The sequence below is a fragment of the Equus quagga genome, chromosome 10 (assembly GCF_021613505.1).
Source record: "Equus quagga isolate Etosha38 chromosome 10, UCLA_HA_Equagga_1.0, whole genome shotgun sequence".
Taxonomy (NCBI): Eukaryota; Metazoa; Chordata; class Mammalia; order Perissodactyla; family Equidae; genus Equus; species Equus quagga.
In genome coordinates, this window is record NC_060276.1 from 36,802,720 (window position 1) to 36,823,062 (window position 20,343).

Sequence of the window (20,343 nt, forward strand, 5' to 3'; positions counted from 1 at the left end):
GTATATCTTAGTTGCACGTCCTTCTAGTTGTGGGATGTGGGACGCCGCCTCAACGTGGCCTGATGAGCAGTGCCATGTCCGTGCCCAGGATCCGAACCCTGGGCCGCCGCAGCAGAATGTGCGAACTTAACCACTCGGCCACGGAGCCGGCCCCTAATTACTTTTTAAATATATTGTGCATTAGGGATTTATTTCATTGAGACCACTTACTCACTACAAACTTTTAAAGACTCTGTTCTTTCCCTACTTACTAATGATGATATTTCTATGATATACCAAGTTTCTATGTATACATGAATATGTTTCTTGACTCTTTCTACTCTATTGGTCTACTTGTGTGTTTCTGCACTGGTTCACAATGCTATAATTACAATGATTTTATAATATATTTTGGTATATGTTTGGTAAATATTAAGTTTCAGAATCGGTCATGTCAAGTGATTCTTAAAATCTCCTACTTGAATTCTCATTGAAAACGCATTATATTTACAGAAAAATTTGGGAAGAGTTGACATCATAGACTCTTCCCATCCAAACATATGATTTATCACCCAATTAATTTTACCTTTTTTAAAGTCATTAATAATAGAGTTTTAATTTTTTCCCCAAATACATTAGGCACATTTTGTTTTATTAATTTCTAGATATGATATGGGTTTTTTTGCAAATTATATTTTAATTTTATTTCTTTCAATATTTCTAAACACATCATTCTATTAGTCATAATGATACTTTTGCTCGTTACTCCTGCTACCTGGGACGTTCTTCCCTACAAACTCAGTTCAAGTGTCTCCTCCCATTTGATGCCTCCCAAGTCACCACAGATGAGGCACTGAACAAAAGTAACATATGAGCGAGACTGAATACTTCAATAGTTATCTTCTTTTTTTCATTTTTGCTTAACATGATTCTAATGGTTAGTCTTAAGCACATTTTCTTCCTCATATACTTCTTTCCTGATGGATATTAATTGGTCACTATGTTGCTTTGAAAGTGCTGCATTAATCTCTCCTATACTTTAGTTACTAAGTTCTAATACTCAGCCACTGGTATAAGTGTGTCTGGTGGGTGAACTTTCATTGTGATCTGCTTGCTGAGTTTTGACTGTGCTGTATTGATCCAAAACATTAGTGATAGAAATTCATAAAAGTTCCTGTTGAGATAACCACTATCACAGGGATGCCACCTAGATTTTCTTACAGTAGAGAGCAATCTCTGACATCTTCAAAAGCAGAGTCTATGCCTTTGTGTTTCTAGTGACTCAAGTAGTATCTGGCACAGAATAAGAACCTAATAACTGTTGGTGGAATGAAGGAATTACATAGCAGAAAATTCCAAATTCTTTTTCTTCTAGCACCTTAGGAACTGTACTGGGGTTTTAATACTTGAGAATGATTCCTATTAGGATATGGGGATCCTATACTTCCTTTCAAAGATTAGGCATATGCCTGCTAAGAAGCTGATGTTTAAAATAGGCTTCAACCCATTTCTTCTCAACCACTATCTCAAGGACATTTTTATAAACAAAGTACACTGAGTGAGTAATTTCAATAGGGAAACTGCTTGCCACATAGCTTATTACGTGGAATGTCTCTATCCGCAATTTTCTGGGTCACAGGTCTAAGCTGGAGGTGATAACTGGTGGAAAAAACTACCCGTAACTATGAGTATTCCAGTTTACAGCTGGTCAGAACTGTTTACTCAAAGACAAAAGGTATTTTTAAAAGAGCTTATCTAACAAGAATTTGTACTGAGCTCTTTGGGGGCTTTTGCTGGCAGAATCTAGCCTGGTTAAATTGGGCTATGCAGTCTTATTGTTTTAATAGGAATCAATCCAACATGTTTCAGGAACATGGAGCTGTTCAGATTATTCTCTGAGGGCCAAAACGTTGACCAGGACACTTCAGTTCCCTGCAAACCAGAAAGGAAAAAACAATTGCTAAACCAGCTAGGTTAATTCTATTCCTATATATAATTAGGGGAATCAAAACCAAGGAAGTAGAAGAAATCAACAGAGAAATGAACAAAGGACATGAGCATTTATAGGAAAAAACATATATGTCTCAAACATATGAAAATATGGTCAATTTCACTTATAATAATGGAAACACAAATTTAAAATACCCTGAGAGTAAAGACAAAGGACCTATTATATCCAAAGAATTTTTTTAAAAAAGAACAAAGTTGGAGGACTTATATTACTTGATATCAAGTCTTAGTATAAAGCTACTGTAGTAGAAACAGTTGGTATCGACTTAAGGATAGTCAAAATAGATAAGTAGAATTGATAGCATAGGAACAGAGCCACACACAAATAGTCATTTAATTTTTGACACAGACACCAAAGTAATCCAATGGGGAGGGAGCTCTTTAAACAAATGATGCTGAATAAAAATTATTTAAGATGGATAATAGTCTTAAACACAAAAGCTAAAACTATGAAAAATAAAATAAAACAGAATATCTTTATAACTTTGGGACAAGACAAGGTTTCTTAGACAAAACACAAAAAATAATAATCATATAAGAAAATAATTGACAAATGAAACATGAATAAAATTGAAACTTTTGTTTATCAAAATACACTGATAAGAAAATGAATAGGCAAGCCACATAGGGAAATAATACTCATAAAAATATATTTGACAAAGGACCAATACACAAGATATATAAAGATCACTTTCAACTTGATCTTGATTGAAAGAGAAACAACCCATATTTTAAAATGGGAAACATATTTGAATGCATAAATAACCCACCAGTACATGTAAAAGAGTTCAATATCATTGGTCATCAGGAAAATGCAAACTAAAACCAAAATATGTTACCAAAACACCTACCAAAATCAAAAATGAAAAGACTGATAACACCAAATGTTGGAGAGAAGGTGGAACAATTGAAACTTTCATACTACTCTGGTGTGAGTTTAAAATGGTACAATCATTTTGGAAAATGGTCTAGGAGTTTCTTACACAACTAATATATTCCTGTCTTATGACCCAACAATTATACTTTTAGATATTTACAAGCAAAATGAAAGCACATATCCATAAAAAGACTTATAAAAGAATGTTCTTAACAGCTTCACTCATAATATCCAAAAACTTGGCACAGTCCAAGTGTCCATCAATGGAGAATAGATAAACAAACTTTGGAATATTTATACAATGAAATACCCAATAATAAGAAATAAAGAACTACTGATAAACACAACAACATGAATGGATCTGAGAAACAATATTCTGAGTGAAAGAAGCCTTACAAAGAAATTGCATACTGTATGATTCCATATGGAGTTCTAGAACAGGTATAATTAATTTATGATTAAAAAATCATTACAGTATAGTTGCCACTGCGTATGTTGGTGTAGGGACTGAGGAAAGGGGCAAAAGGGAAATTTCTAGGATTATATCTTGATAGAGGTTTGGATACACAGGTGTATGCATTTGTCAAACTCCAGCAAATGTACCCTTAAGACTTGTGGATCTCATTTAATGTGACTTTTATATCAAAAGAAAAACACCATAAAATTGTGGTTATGGTATGCATGCTGAAGTATTTAGGGAGAACTGTACTGCTTTGTTGCAATTTACTTTGAAATGCATCAAAGTCAATGGATGGAGAAAGGGATGGATATATACGTGACAGATCATGTAAAGTAAAATGTTGATAGATAAAATTCTTTCTACTTAGCTTTGTATATGAAAATTTTGAAAATAAAATGTTGGAGGAGAGATAAAATATTAATTGTAGAATCTAAGTGGTGGATATATGGGCTTTCACTGTGCAATTGTTTTAATTTTGTGTTTGAAAATTTTCACAATAAAATGTTTAAAAAACTATACTGAGATACCTACTTACTTCCAGCAGGTTGGCAAAAATCCAAGAATTTGTCAACATACTCACTTAGCAAGGCCGTGGGGAAACAAGCACACTCATACAGTGCTGCTGGGAGTGTAAAATGGTGCAAATGGAGAGGAATCTGACAATATCTAGAGACGCATTTACCCTTCAATTCAGGAAATCCATTTTCATTACTCTATTTTACTATTACACCTGTACACATAGGAATAACATCTCAGCAAGATTATTCACTGTGGCATTATTTATAATAAGAAAAGATTATCAAAAACCCAATATAGCAACTAGCAACTGGTAGAATAAATTATAGTATACCCAAGCAATTCAACACTAGGCAGCTATTTTTAAAAATATCAAGATCTCTATGTAACGATATGGAGTGACCTCTAGGATACAAAGTTAAGTGAAGTAAATAAAGTGCAAAAAGCCAAAAGGTAGCACTCTATCTTTTGAGAAAGGTAGGAAATAAAAATATATATTCTTAGTGGTTTGTATTGGTATGAAGGAATACTAGAAGGATAAATAACTACAAAGTGGCTACATATGGGATGGGAGGAACAGAGTGAATTGAGATGGGGTAAAAGGAAGACTTCTCAGTGTTAGTTTTATACATATACGATTATATCATCTAGTCAATGAAATAAAACACAAAAAATATCAACGGAGGAAGAAAACACAAAAGCTGTGACAGAGTGGCAGCATGGGCTTTCCAGTTAATTTGACTTATCATCTATGAACTGTCCAACAATTCCAATTTATATAAAAGTTAAAAGCAAACTGAGAAGTAGTAAAAGCCTCCATACCTTTTGGTCCAGGCAGCCCATCCAAGCCAGCGCGTCCTGGAGGACCTTGAGGTCCTGGAAAACCACGATCCCCTTTTGGACCAAGTGTTCCTCTAAAACCTGGGAGTCCTGGAGGCCCAGGTGGCCCAGGTAGCCCAAATCCTGGTTCTCCCTTGAGTATACACATGAGAAAACACAACAAAAATTCCCATGACTTTCTTGGTGTTTATTGTTTACCATAGAGAATTTAAAGCAGAAAGTACAAGGTAATACTTTTTTGTTTCCTGTGGGAGAGAGAGTAGAACAACCAAATGAAAAGTAATTGGTATGTGAAGAGAACATCTGGAAGGATGGGAAACAGGGCTTAGAAAACAAATTAAATGATTTGGACTGGTTTCTGGACAAGAAAGAGATAACTGAGAGAGCATGAGATTAAAGAACCCAAGTGAGAAAATGTGATTATAGACTGAGTATTAGATGATTATTTTAAATTTGACAAAGTATAATGATGGCATTGTGGTTTCCATATAAAACGTCCATTTACGTAGAGATGAATACTCAAGTATTTATAGGTGATATGACACAATTTTGAGATGTAGATTAAAATACTTCAGTAAAGAAAAAGGAATGGATGAAGCAAATATGATAAAATCTTGATAATTTGGAATCTGAGTGATGGATATATGAAAATGTATTGCATTATTCCCTTTACTTTTGTGTTCATTTGAAAAAGTTCACATGCAAATAAAAACAATCAATAGAGAAGTGGTTTCTCATGAAAGCTGAGGTCACGGTTCATTGTCCTTCCCGTGAAAAAATGTAGTAATGATGAAAACACAGGAAGCTTACATTAATTAAGCACAGATGAAATACAGGAACAGTCAGGATACCTCATACCACAGCAGTTTGCTGAAGGTTGACTGAGAAAAATTTTAGATTAGCTAAGATATAATAAAAGGAATGGGAGGTAACTCAAACACAGTATTGCTATTATTATTATTACGATTATTACTATTACTACTAAGTCAATAGCAGTGATTTGCATTATGTATCTGGGATGGAATTGGGACAGAGGAAAACAGTATGGGAAGTTCTTGACATGCTATTCAACACCATTTTAACCAATCATCACACAGGCATGGTCAGAGATTAAATGGGATGGTGATACTACAGGGAAGCCCAGGGGGAGCCAATGATTGCATTCTCTCATCTATAATCTCTCATCTCATCTCATCAAATAATTGGTCATTCTAAAACAGGTTCAGAAACTTTTTTTCTTTTTGCCTCAAATACGACCTCTTGGATTATTTTGGGTTAAATATTTTAAATGAAAATATAATTAGCTAAGTTGTATTTATACAGGGAAGGCTTGGGATAATGTCTAAGTCAAAATAGAGAGCTAGGGCTAAGGAAGGTAGAGGAGATAGCAAAAGGGAAAAAAATAAAGTAAAATGTCCCAGACCTTTGGTCCTGGAAAGCCTGGTGGCCCAGAAGGGCCTTCTAGACCAATTCTTCCAGGTGCCCCAGGTGCTCCTGGAGGTCCTGGAATTCCAGGAAAACCTGTAAAGTGATAAGTCATTTTTTAATTTCCAAAGAGATATCACTTTAAGAAAGATATCCAAACTCCCAAACCCACATTTTCACTTTATCCAGTCATGCGTAGTGACTATAGTAAGATGTTAAAACCACAATGACATTCTAGATAACTATTTAGGATCAAGCCTTACAGATACTTGGTATTCCCTCTTAATCACCTTATGGTCCTATCATTTTCATATACAGCTAATGTGTGTGGAAGATAGGCTTTTCTAATGGAAAATGAGACCTATTGCTAATGAGCTAGAACTAAACATAAGGAATGAATCCCACACAAAAACACAGAAAAACTTTTCTTCTGCTTACATCTGGATATAGTACAATAAAAGCTCATCACATAATTCTGGAAATGAGCTAAAAACAATTGCAGGTATCACACACGTATATACACATGAAATCAAATCAGACACTTTTGAAGTCATTTAGTATGAATGAGTAAGGACGTGTTTAAGCACTGTTCTCAGACCAGTGCACACTCTTGCCTTCATGAGAATAAGTTCTGTGAGGAATAAAGCATAACTGAAGCAACAGCCCTAAAAAGTTTCAGTAAATCAAGAGAATATGATTTAGGATAAAACATTACTTGATACATTTATGCAATAAATCTGTTTTTTGTTTAATACAACCCATTCATTTAACAAATATCTATTGAGTGCTTACTATGTGCCAGGAACTTTTCTAAGCCCTGAAAATACAATGGTGAACACAAAAAACCATAATTACTGTGATTTTTAAAGCTTATATATCATTTTTGCATATCTATAGTTTAGATATTTTCTTATTCTAAAGACAATGAAATTATAGTGAATACATGCTGTGATTTTCCATTTACATTCCTTATAGTACATAGAAAAAAGGTACAATTATTATACTTTATATGTTGAGTGAACTATAGCAAACAATAATGTCATACTAACTAGCTAACCTACCCTGACTGCTACTCAGTCCTACATACCTTTGGGACCGGGTGGTCCAGGAAGCCCAATTCCAGGGATACCTGGTTCCCCTTTGCTACCGGGTATTCCTGGCAAGCCTGGCTGGCCTGGGAGTCCAGGGTCACCTAGGGAGAAACAGTAGTTTTTTGAAAGGGAAACTTTCCAAGAAAGAAGCCACTAAGTGTTGAAGATGTGGTCAAATAAATTCCTCACGTACCTGGAAGACCTACTTCGCCATCCCTGCCTGGATTACCAGGCAGACCAGGCTTCCCAGGCTGGGTTATGGTCTGACCTGGATCACCTTTAGGACCTAAGAACGAAAGGGAATCAATAGTGAATGAGAAGTGTTCACTTGACTAAAGATCTCCTTTAATTAAAAAAAGAGAGTATCTATAATCTTTTGAAAATGCAAACTAACAAAAACCCACAAGAAAAACAATCCCATATTATATATTCAAGGAAGATATCAAACAGAAAGATGAAATTTCGAAGACAAAAGTAGATGACAGCTTTAAGAGCTTCCATGATTGAAGATGGCATCTATAAAAATATTTTTTAAATATAGGTCAAAAGAGCCTAAAATAAAATCAAACAGTAGTAAATAAGAAAAACATTTTTCTTTTTTGGTAAACTAACAGTACCTTAAGGTTTTATGTGTGCAAAGTTCAATTACACCTACTTCTCATTAATTGAAATAGGAACTTGAAATAGGCTCAGAATAAAGATGGATTTCTTAAACATGATATAAAAAGGACTAACCATGAGAGAAAAAAATTAATAAATTTGACAACATTCAAATTGATTTCTGTTCATTAAAGATACCATACAGAGAGTGAAAATGGCTCACAGTGAGTGAAGATTTTGCAAAATAAATAGCTAACAATTCTGTGAACTAATACACAGAATACATATTTAAAAATTCCTCTAAATCAATAAGAAAAAGAAACAATCCAATAGAAAAAAATGGTCAAAACCCTTGAATAGGCATTTCAAAAGTGGAAATTCAAATACTCAATAAACATGAAAAGGTGCTAAACTTTAATGTAATCAGAGAAATGAAAAATAAAACTGCCATGAGATATATCACACTCAACAGATTGGCAAAAATGTAAAGGTCTGACAAGATAGAATGTTTACGAGAATGTACAGCAAAAAGAAATCTCCAACACTGCTGGTGGGGGTACAAATTAGTACAATTGCTCTGGACATAGTTTGGGATTATCTAGTAAAGCTGAAGATGCATTTATCCTATGCCTCGAAAATGCTAATCTTAAATGTATACCACAGCCCAGGGATTGACAAGTTTTTTTCTCTAAAGGACCCAGACAGTAAATACTGTAGGCTTTGTGGGCCATATGGTCTCTGTAGCAACTACCCAACTCTGTGATTGTGGTGCAAAAGCAACCATAGACAATAGTGAATGAGTGTAGATGGGTTCAAACAAAACTTTCATTTATGATAATAAGTGGTGACCCAGATTTGATCCATGGACCATAGTGCACTGATCCTGGCCCCAGAGAAGTGTGTGCACATGTACACCAGGATATACATACAAGAATATACATAGAAGCATTAGTTATAATAGGCCTGAACCATAAATAACTCAATTGTCCATTAACAATAGAGTGGATAAATCAACTGTGATATACACACACACACGCACACACACACACAGGTACACACACAAAAGGATACTATACAGCAATGAAAATGAATGTACTGTAGCTATACAAAGTTAATATAAAAAATATGTACTTTATGATTCCATTACTGTAAGGTTCAAAAAGAAGCATAATTAAAATATTTGTCTAGGGATGCATATCTAGGTGATAAAACTAGGGGGTAAATGGAAGGAAATTATGCAAATGTCAGGACAGTGTTTATCTTTGGAGAAATGGAAGGGGGTTGTGATCAGGAAAGGACAGACAGAAGAGGATGGGGGTTTTGTAGGATGCTGGCAATGTTCTGTTCCTTGATGTGTGTGTTTCCATTATAAGTATTTGTTAAACTTTGCATTATGTATCATGTACTTAAAAACAATAACAATGAAGACAGTCAGAAACAATTTAAAGAGAAATCACCCTTAAAACACACACACACACATTGTGTTCCTTTGCTAAAGAGCTATGAAAAGCCCAAATATAAATGGCCAGGGAAACACATCTCCCATGAAAGGAAGCCAAGACTGGCCAAAAGATAATAGATTTCTGCTTTTAAGCACCAAACTAACAACAAAACAACCATAGTAAACTCACCTGGTAATCCTGGCTGGCCTGGATTTCCTGCCACACCTTGTATGCCTTTTTCACCTACTGGGCCTGGAGGGCCAAAACCAGGAGGGCCCATAGGCCCTCTACTCCCTGGGAGACCTGGCAAACCTGGGTTCCCAGGAGGACCTCTTTCACCCTTAAAAGCAATTCCACCCTGAAAAGGGAAAAGTTTAATACAGAAACATATAGATATACCAGCTATCTGTAGGTTGCTATTACTGAATACAACTAGAGAAATGATACAGCAATAAATAGTTCTCCAAAGCTACATAAGTGTGTGATACTATCAGATGGTATGTGTGATCACGCCACTTAGTCATTCAGTTCTTCAACAAATATTTTTGAGTTCCTACTACATGCCAAGCGCTAGTGACATGACAAAGAATAATAATAGACAAAAATCTCTGCCCTCATGAAGCTCACATTCTAGTTTAAGCTGAACAGTTTACAGTCTAGTTATAATTTTATAAAATGTCACTTCCCACCTAAATATCCTGGGCTGTGTGTTGTGCACAAAACAAGACTGTTCATTTATATTCAATCTTCAGGCTTTGTGGCACATTTAACATGGTCATCTATTCACCCTAATCTCTAAGCTTACTATAAAGGAACGCTTGATTTCATCGTGCTTTGCTTTATTGCACTTCACAGATACCATGTTTTTTACAAATTGAAGGTTTGTGGCAACCCTGCATTGAGCAAGTCTACAGGCATCATTTTTCCAATAGAATTTGCTCACTTTGTGTCTCTGTGTCACATTTTGGTAACTCTCATAATATTTCAAACTTTTTCATTATTATTATATTTGTTATGGTGATTTGTGATCAGTGATCTTTCATGTTACTATTGTAATTGTGTTGGGGTGCCACAAACTGTGCCCATATAAGATGGCGAACTTAATCGATAAGTTCTGTGTGTTCTGACTGACTGCTCCACCTATGGGCCGTTCCCCAATCTCTCTCCCTCTCCTCAGGCCTCCCTATTCCCTGAGACAACAGTATTGAAATTAGGCCTTTAAGTGTTCAGGTAAGAGGAGAGTCGCACATCTCTCTCTTTAATCAAAAGCTAGAAATGATTGGGGCCAGCCCCGTGGTGTGGTGGTTAAGTTTGCGCACTCCACTTCGGCAGCCCAGGGTTCACTGTTTCCGATCCTGGGCACAGACCTAAGCACCGCTCATCAAGCCATGCTGTGGCAGCATCCCACACAGAAGAATTAGAAGGACTTACAACTGGGATATACAACTATATACTGGGGCTTTGGGAAAAAGAAAGAGGAAGATTGGCAACAGATGTTAGCTCAGGGCCAATCTTCCGCATCAAAAAAAAAAAAAGCTAGAAATGATTAAGCTTGGTGAGGCAGGCATGTTGAAAGCCAAGATAGCCTGAAAGCTAGGCCTCTTGTCCCAAACAGTTAGCCAAGTTGTGAATGCAAAGGAAAAGTTCTTGAAGGAAATTAAAAGTGCTACTCTAGTAACACATGAATGACAAGAAAGCAAAACAGCCTACTGCTGATAAGGATAAAGTTTTAGGGGTCTGCATAGAAGATCAAACCAGCCACAACATTACGTTGAGCCAAAGCCTAATCCAGAGCAAGGCCCCAACTCTCTTCAATACTATGAAGGCTGAGAGACGTTAGGAAGCTACAGAAAAAAGTCTGAGGCTAACAGAGGTTGGTTCACGAAGTTTAAGGAAAGAAGCCGTGTCCATAACATAAAAGTGCGAGGTAAAGCAGCAAGTGCTGATGGAGAAGCTGCAGCAAGTTATCCAGAAGATCTAGCTAAGATCATTAATGAAAGGGGCTACCCTAAACAACGGATTTCCAGTGTAGATGAAACAGCCTTATAGCAGAAGAAGATGCCATCTAGGACTTTCACAGCTGGAGAGAAAAAGTCAATTCCTGGCTTTAAAGCTTCAAAGGATAGGTTGACTCTCATGTTAGGGTTCTAATGAAGCTGGTGACTTTAAGTTGAAACCGATGATCATTTACCATTCCGAAAATCCTAGGGCCCTTAAGAATTATGCCAAATCTACTCTGCCTGTGCTCTATAAACGGAACAACAAAGCCTGGATGACAGCACATCTGTTTACAACATGGTTTACTGAATATTTTAAGTGCACTGTTGAGACCGAATGCTTGGAAAAAAAGATTCCTTTCAAAATATTACTGCTCATTGACAAAGTACCTGGTTACCCAAGAGCTCTGATGGAGATGTACAATGAGATTAAAGTTGTTTTCATGCCTGCTAACACAACATCCATTCTGTAGCCCATGGATCAAGAAGTAATTTTGACTTTCAAGTCCTATTATTTAAGAAATACATTTTGTAAGGCTATAGCTGCCATAGATAGTGATTCCTCTGATGGATCTTCGCAAAGAAAACTGGAAACTTTCTGGAAAGGATTTACCATTCTAGATGCCATTAAGAACATTCGTGGTTCATTGGAAGAGGTCAAGATATCAACATTAACAGGAGTTTAGAATTTGATTCCCGCCCTCATGGATGACTTTGAGGGATTCAAGACTTCAGAGGAGGATGTAACTACAGATGTGGTAGAAATAGCAAGAGAATTAGAATTGGAGCTTGAATTACTGAAATCTTATGATAAATCTTGAAAAGATGAGGAGTTGCTTCTTATGAATGAGCAAAGAAAGTAGTTTCCTGAGATGGAATCTACTCCTTGTGAAGATTGTTCAAATGACAACAAAGGATTTAGAATATTACATACACTTAGGTCATAAAGCAGTGGCAGGGTTTGAGAGGAGTGACTACAATTTTGAAAGAAGTCCTATTGTGGGCAAAACGCCATCAAACAGCATCACATGCTACAGAGAAATCGTTCATGAAAGGAAGAGTCAACCAAAGCAGCAAACTTCATTATTGTCTTATTTTAAGAAATTACCACAGCCACCCCAACCTTCAGCAACCACTACACTGATCAGCCAGCAGTCATCAACATAGAGGCAAGACCCTCCACCAGCACAAATATTATAACTTGCCAAAGGCTCAGAAGATGGTTAGTATTTTTTAGCAATACCGTGCTTTTTAATTAAGGTATATACATTGTTTTTTTAGACATAATGCTATTTCACACTTAATAGGCTACAGTATAGTCTAAATATAACTTCTTTATGTACTTGGAAACCAAAAACTTCATGTGACTTGCTTTATTATGATATTCGTTTTATTGCAGTGGTCTGGAACCAAACTCACAATATCTCCAAGGTACGTCTGTATATAAAAACTAAATAGAGTTCTGTTTCAGATCTAAATAAAGCCAAGCAAGAATAAGTGGGGTAGGAGAAAGGGAACCTTATACTGACCCATAAGCATCTTAACCTCCTACCCACCTATTAATAGCCAATATTACTCAATATAATAATGAGTTAAGAAGAAGGAACTTATAAAATAACTGAGAGAAAAGAGTGGTACAGAAACCCTACATAGTCAATAACAATGCACCATTACTACATACAATCACATTCTTTTAAGAATTGATTGGGTGTTCCTCTCAGCACCAGGCCCATCCTAAGAAAGTAACAATTTGACATCATGAAACCAAGAATATCAAACCAACTCACAGGTTCTCCTTTGGGGCCAGGAAGCCCTGGCAATCCATCCTGTCCAGGGGTGCCTGGTAAACCAGGAAGCCCTGGAGCTCCAGGGGAACCCAACTCTCCTTTGTCACCCTTCATTCCTGGAAAAGTGAGGATGTCACCAGGTTCACCTTTAGATCCAGGAAAGCCTGGAGCACCTGGAGCTCCTGGCATGCCCTGAGGAAATAAAAGATAGAAAGAGAGGAAACAGAAGAAAGAGAAAAAAAAATTAGTTTCTTTTTTTTCTAACACTTTCCTCTGTCCAGTTTATCCCATCAACTCACCCAATAACATTTAGTGTACAAAGCTATGAAGCAGGTGAGGCATGTGAGTCAGGGAGAGTCAAGGAATCAAGTAAATCACAATTTAATAAAAAACCTAAATTTCCTTTACATATATCCACGAGTGAAAAATCAAAGTGTAAATGGTTTTCTTCTACTTCTTTTGCTCTATAATATACTCAAAACTTACTGTTAATCCTTTGGGACCGGTTGCACCAGCATGTCCTTTTTCACCCTTCTGCCCAGGGAAACCAAGAGATCCTAACACACACACACACACACAATTAATGTGAGCTTTGAGCTTGAGCCCATGACAAAGCTCATATAAAAATCAGCAAGTCAGGAAGTCAAGTTTTAAAATAAGAACACCATTCAATCCCATTTAACAATTCACATTTACATTTTCCTATTTTATGTTCTCAAAATGAGGAAATCATTCATTCTTTTAAGTAAATCTAACATTTCATGTTACATACAATATTGTAACCTTAGTTATTTTCAACTTCGAAGCCTTTCAGAGCTTGCAGCTACCAAGTACTATGTACAGAGGTGCTCAGGCTACTATACTCATTCCATTGCCAAGGGGAGAAGGAGATAAGGGCAAAGCATGCATATCTTTCTTTGTTCTGACTTAAACAATTTTCCTAGAGTCTTACTAGTCCTTTCTTTGGTTTGTCACTCCCGAAAATTTGGTTTATGAGAAACGTTTGGTGCTCAAAGACTAGAGAAAATATTACCAAAGCAGGGTTCTCAAAATGGGCCCTTGGACCAGCTGCATCAGCATCACCTGGGTACTGGTTAGAAATGATAGTTCTTGGGCCTCCATCCCAGGTCTACTGAATCAGAAACTTTGGGGGTGGGACCCAGAAATCTGGGTTTTAACAAGCCCTCTAGGTAATTCTGATGCAGTCCAAAGTTTGAAAAACACTAGACTGGAGGTACAAGGCTACATGATTACCTTCCAGTGAAAGCTATAAGACTTGCTAAAAATCTATTTCCAAGTTCCAAATGAAATGGTTTCCTTGGCAGACATACTAGACAGAAAGGTAAGAGATCTGGTGTCTATCCTCAGCCCTGACACAGACATAAAGTATGATTTAAGAGAATATAATATTGGGATATCCCCAGAGGCTGTTGACTAAAAGAGTTGCGGATCTGATGGATATCAAATATGCTTTTGATTGGAAATGGGTAAGGAGGAGTTATATATAGAAAGAGGAATATTGGCAGTTAGTTGCCAAACTTCAGTAGAAGCTTCGTTCCTTAATGACAACACGTGATACATTCCCTGTGACTAGAAGCTCTGCCACTGGAAACTATACTCAGGGCCAAGCATTATGAACTTTCCCCCCGGTTTTCTGGAAGAAAGGAATCTCACTCTGTATAAGTTATTTTCCTCATCATATGGAAAATATAGAAGATATGTTTCCTGGAATAATATTGTCAAAATGCTTTAATAGAAAATGTTGGTAGCTTCAGGTACTAGAAACAAGAGTATAATTTATTTCATAGCAGATAGAGGCATTTCATATTTAATTATTTATGGATATGAGTGACTAACTATAAAATGAGAAACTGGCATCATTCTAGAACTAAGAGCTCACTAAAATCTAGTTAAGAAATATTTTTAAATGTTGCCCTAAGGCAGAATGTTTTACCTGGAGGACCTGGAAGACCTGGCAAACCAGGCTGACCTGGAGGCCCTGAAATACCAGTTCCAATACAGTTGAAGCAGGTGTCACCCTTGTCACCTAGAGAAAACCATAATAAAAAACAAATTTTACTCAAAAGGGTATGTCTACCTTCTTTAGATAGGTTCTAAAGAAGTTAGCACTAAAGAATAACATTCCTACCTAACAGTGTAATTAGAGAAGCCTATATCTAGAATCAATTCATTTGATAAATATTTACTGAGTGCCTACTATGTGCAAAGCATTGTTCTAGGTATTTGTGATACATTGGTAAACAAAACAGACAAAATTCCATGTCTTCATGGTGCTCGCATTCTACCAGTGGAAAGAGATAATAAACAATGAAGGTAACAAATTATGAGATTTTATATATATATATATATTATTAAATTATATTTATACATATATCAAAAGATGTTATGTTTATAGGAAAAATATAGAGAAGGGTAAATGGAATTGGATATGCCAGGGATGGGTGGCAGTTTGCAACTTTAAATAGGGTAGTCAGGATAGATCTTATTGAGATGATATATGATAAAAACCTCAAACAATGTGGTATGTTCATACCAAGTGTAGAGCATTCCAGGCAGAAAGAATAGCCATATTTGGCATATACAAGGAACATGAAGGGGACCAGACTGTTGGAGTAGAGTGAGGAAGGGGAACCAAGTCAGAAAGTTAACAAGTTACAGCAAGTACCATATTATAAAACGTCACATACCATAAAGCCACCATAAAGACTGTGGCTTTTACTGTGAGTGAAAGGAGAATCTAGTAGAAGAATTTAAACAGAAAAGCAACATGATATGACTTAAGTTTTAAAAGGATGACTCTGGCTGCTATGTTAAGAATGGAATCTAAGTGCCAGGATGGAAACAGCGTAACCATTTAAGTGGCTACTGCTGCAGTGATCTAGGAGAAATGGTATAGCCCATCCCAAAGGGACAGCAATGAAGATGATGAGAATTGGTCAGATTCTGAACATACCTGAAAGTAGAGCCAATGTGATTTTCTCATGGATTATATGTGGAATACAAAAGGAGAGGGGAATCAAGGATGACTCCAAAGTTTTCAGCCCCAGCAACCAGAAGGCTGGAATGGACACGTTTAAATGAGAAAGGGAAGACATGAGTGGAAAAATGATGGGGGAGGAGGTGAAAGAGATCAGGACTTCAACTTGATCAGGATATCAAGTTCAAAATGTTAAGCAGACAGTTGGATATACTAATATAGAGGAAAAGACTTATATCTGGACAGGAGACAAATTTGGAAGTCACTGGAAAGTAGACGGTATTTAAAGTCATGAGACTGAACGACTTCAGATGGAGAAGAGAAGAGGAAGAAGAACTAAACCGTGGGGCATCCCCAAATCAAATGTTGGGTAGGTAATTCTAAAATGTATATGGAAATGCAAAGTAAGCCAAGACTTACTATAAAGCTACAGTAATTTAGACAGTCTGGCACTGGTGCAAGGAGAAACAAATAGAACAATGGAACCAAATAGAGAGGTCAGAAACAGACTCACACATACAGTGTCATAAGATTTACAACAAAAGTGCTAACACAGTTCAGTGGGGAAATGATAGTCCTTCGTATTACGATATCAAGTCAATTGGATATTCATATGGGAAAAAATGAACTTTTATCCCTGCTTCAAACTATACACAAAAATTAACTGAAGATAGATCAAGGATCAAAGTGTGAAAGGCAAAACGATAAAACTTCTAGAAGAAAACACAGAGGAATATCATCAGGTCCTTGGGATAAGTAAAGTTTTCTAAAACAGAACATAAACAGCAGTAACCATAAAAGAGGATATTAATAATTGGATTTATTTTAATTAATAACTTCTATTCAAGAAAAGACGAGTGAAAAAACAAGGCAGAGGATGGGAGAAGATAGTTGTAATACATATATTTAACAATCCAATTAAAAATAGGAAAAAGATAGGCACTTTACAAAGAGAATCTACAGACTATAAGAAAAGAGGCTCAACATCAACAAGTCACGAGAGAAATTGAAACTAAAACCACTTTGCAAAATAGTTTGGTGTTATCTATGAAAACAAACCTACACCTACCCTATAACCCAACAACTGCACTCCCAGGTATATTCACAACAGAAATGAATGCTTATGTCCTACAAAAAATATGTATAAGAATGTTCACAGCAGCTTTATTCATAACAGCCCCAGATCAAAAGTATGTTAACATTAGAATGGATATTTAGGTATATTTGCACAATGAAATAGTAAGGAGCACTGAAGAAATACTGCTACAAACAAAAACATGGATATATCTCACAGATAATATATCGAGCAAAAGAAACTAGACACAAAAGATCCCATAGTGTATGACTCCACTTATACAAAGTTCAAGATTAGGCAAATAAATGCATGATAGAGAATAAAATTGGGTTACCCTTTGGGAGTGCTGACTAGGGGGGATTTAAAAAGTCTTCTAGAGTGCTGGAAATGTTCTACATTTTGATTTAGATGGTAGTCACATGGGAGATGATAGATATAGATATAGATAAATATATATAGAGAGAGACATATATATAAAAAGAGACATATCTATATAGAGAGACATATCTATATCTTATATAACATTCCAGGGAGGTATGAAGAAAAGCAGGACATGTAATATACTGAAAACCAAATGAAGAAAGTCCTTAAACATGGAAAAAATCAAGTAAAATAATCCCTGAGACCTGATATTTGGATTAGCAGGGTATAGGCTGCTGGTGACTTTGAGAAAAGCAGCATCTATGGAGTGGTGGGTGAAGGAGTAGTAAAACCCAGATTAGAGTATGTTTAAGAGAAAATGAGAGGACAATATCTAGAGACAGTGAGTAGAAAATTCCTGAGGAGTTTTACTGCAAATGGGAGCAAAGGAATAGAGCAGTATCTGGCAGGTGATGTAGGATTATGAGAAGGTATTTTTCAGATAGATTAAAAAAGGATATCTGTATGCTGCTGGGAGTGATCCAGGAACAGGGAAAAATTGACGATGTGGGAAAGGCAAGAATTTCTGAAATGGAATCCTTGGGGAAACAAGAAGGAATAGAATCTATTATGCAAATAGAAGAACTGGCTTTAGATAGGAGCAGTAACAATAATAGGCAGGAAGGTAGAATATATAGGCACAGATGCAAGGAGGTGGGTAAATGTAGTGGTGGTAATCTGTGAAAGTTCTCTTGCTATTTCTTCAATTGGTCAGTGAAGAAGGAAGCAAAGTCAGAATCTTAAAATGAGAGTAGATGAGGAGGTGTTGGAAGTTTGAAGAGAGAAGAGAAGGTGCAAGCTCAGAAGAGGTAGTGATTGGCAATTACCAGGGCTATGCTTTTGTTCCAAGTGAGTACAAGGAAGTGAGAGGAGGGCAAAGGAGTCAAGGGTTTATTCATGGGATTGATTACAATGATTGATTAAGGAATTTAAGTTAGGTTAAGAGGGAAGAAAGGACATCAAAAGGTTGAGGGATAGTTAAAGTTGGTAGGTCTCAGTGAGGCTGAAGTAATGTTGGAGTCAGGTTATTAGAGGTAGTGAGCTAGGAAGCTAGGATATAGTGGTCAGAGAATGGGACTCATGAAATCAAGATTATGGAAGTGTGCACTACTGGTAATGAGAAGGTCTTGGGGTATGATCATGGGAGGGAGTGTTTGAGCTAGGGTGGAGGATATAGGGGATTTGCCTGATGATTTGAAAGAATGAAGGAATGAATTTGGGGATCAAACCTTTCACTCCTTGTTCTCCGGGGAGTCCTCTATCACCTGGAGATCCTGGAGGGCCGGGAGGGCCTGCTTCACATATCTCATCACCTGAGATAAGACAAAGCAAGCTAATTGTTGTGAAATATCCAGAAGACTAAACAAAAAGAAAGCCTGACAGGTTAGAAAAAAGGACCTATTCTCAGTTACTGCTCTGCAGTAGTACAACTAACTATAAGCAAAAGGAAGATACAGCATTGGTGATAATTTGAAGAGCAAATCTAAACATGAAAGAATCACCAAAAATCAAAAATAGAAGCAGCAATAGAATCTGTTAGATATCAGAAACATAAAGAATGATGCTAACCTTCAGCTAGATTCACTTATAAATGAAAAAACAAAAACAATAATAGAACCTAAAAGGGAAAAGTATAGCTTACTAGGAGGGATGTGAGGGCCAGGAGGGCCAGGAGGACCTGGAAGGCCAGGAGCCCCAGGCTGTCCATCAAGTCCAGGAGGTCCAGGAATGGAAGTTCCGGGTGGCCCTTCATCACCTTTCTGGCCCCTTTCTCCAGGAAAGCCAGGGGGGCCAGGAGGACCCATAACTGCAGTCCCTAAGATTAAAAAAAAATACCATTAAAGTGATCAAAATGATCTTATTTCAAAGACACTACTTTGGATCTTAATAAGACATTAAGTAATGATAAGATCTTCCTTTAATGTATAATGCTAGTTATATTCTAATTTATTCTACAATCAACATCTGCAGAAAGGATGAAAGTTTCAAATAATGTAAGTACCAGTTTGAGTGTAAGAAAGAATAATTTAAGGTAGCTTTATTACTTTGAAAATGTCCTAATAACTCTCTACCCACTCATCTTTGACATTATGATATTTTAATCTCAGAAATACTAGAAAGCCATTAGCAAGAGAAAAAGGCTTTTCAAAGTCTCAGGTAAACATGGCTCTATTTCTGGACATGCTTCTGTTCCACTATATATTCCTGCACCATTAACACACTATTTCATTACTACAGCTTTATAATGTTTTCAAAACTAGTAAGGAAAATATACCCATCTTTGTTCTTTTTAAAAACCATGTTCACTACACTTAGAAATTTACTCTTCTAAATGAATTTCAGAATCAGAGCGTCAGTTTCATTTTTTTTAAAAAAAATTGTAATTTTGAATGAGATTAACTTGAATTTAAAGATTAACTTTTGGTAGAATCACGTGTTTATAATATTGAGTTATCACATCAAGTAATTAAGTATATCTCTCCATTTATTAATTTTATGATTTAATAATATTTCACAAAATTCTGCAAAGAGGTCTTACACAACTTTTGCTGGGTTTATTCAGGGGTTAATTTGATTATTATTGTGAATTTTATTGCTAGTGTAGAGGAAGGCAAATTATTTAAGTATGCAACTCAGACAACTCAGATTTGGCCATCTAGCAAACATTCTAATTTCGGGTAATTTGTCATTTGACTCTTTAGGGTTGGGTAGATTATCATATGGTTTGTGAGTAACCAAAATGTGTGTGGTTTTGTTTCATCCTTACACCTCCTTTTCTCTTCCAGACTTAGTGCACTGGCTGGCATCTCTGTGATAAGGACAAAA

The 20,343-nt window shown here is 36.3% G+C and overlaps 1 protein-coding gene across 3 annotated transcripts in view; it reads right to left on the bottom strand.

Moving 5' to 3' along the window:
- COL4A5 (collagen type IV alpha 5 chain) overlaps positions 1–20,343 on the bottom strand; it is a 226,507-nt gene that overhangs the window by 77,169 nt on the left and 128,995 nt on the right. For all 3 annotated transcript variants that reach the window (XM_046673318.1, XM_046673317.1, XM_046673319.1), the window contains exons 20-29: positions 19,160–19,333; positions 18,747–18,830; positions 14,979–15,071; positions 13,511–13,581; positions 13,025–13,216; positions 9,430–9,598; positions 7,392–7,484; positions 7,195–7,299; positions 6,106–6,203; positions 4,665–4,815 (exon numbers count right to left, since the gene is read on the bottom strand). In XM_046673318.1, coding sequence (XP_046529274.1) covers positions 4,665–4,815; positions 6,106–6,203; positions 7,195–7,299; positions 7,392–7,484; positions 9,430–9,598; positions 13,025–13,216; positions 13,511–13,581; positions 14,979–15,071; positions 18,747–18,830; positions 19,160–19,333 — 1,230 coding nt within the window. The remainder of the gene's footprint in view (positions 1–4,664; positions 4,816–6,105; positions 6,204–7,194; positions 7,300–7,391; positions 7,485–9,429; positions 9,599–13,024; positions 13,217–13,510; positions 13,582–14,978; positions 15,072–18,746; positions 18,831–19,159; positions 19,334–20,343) is intronic.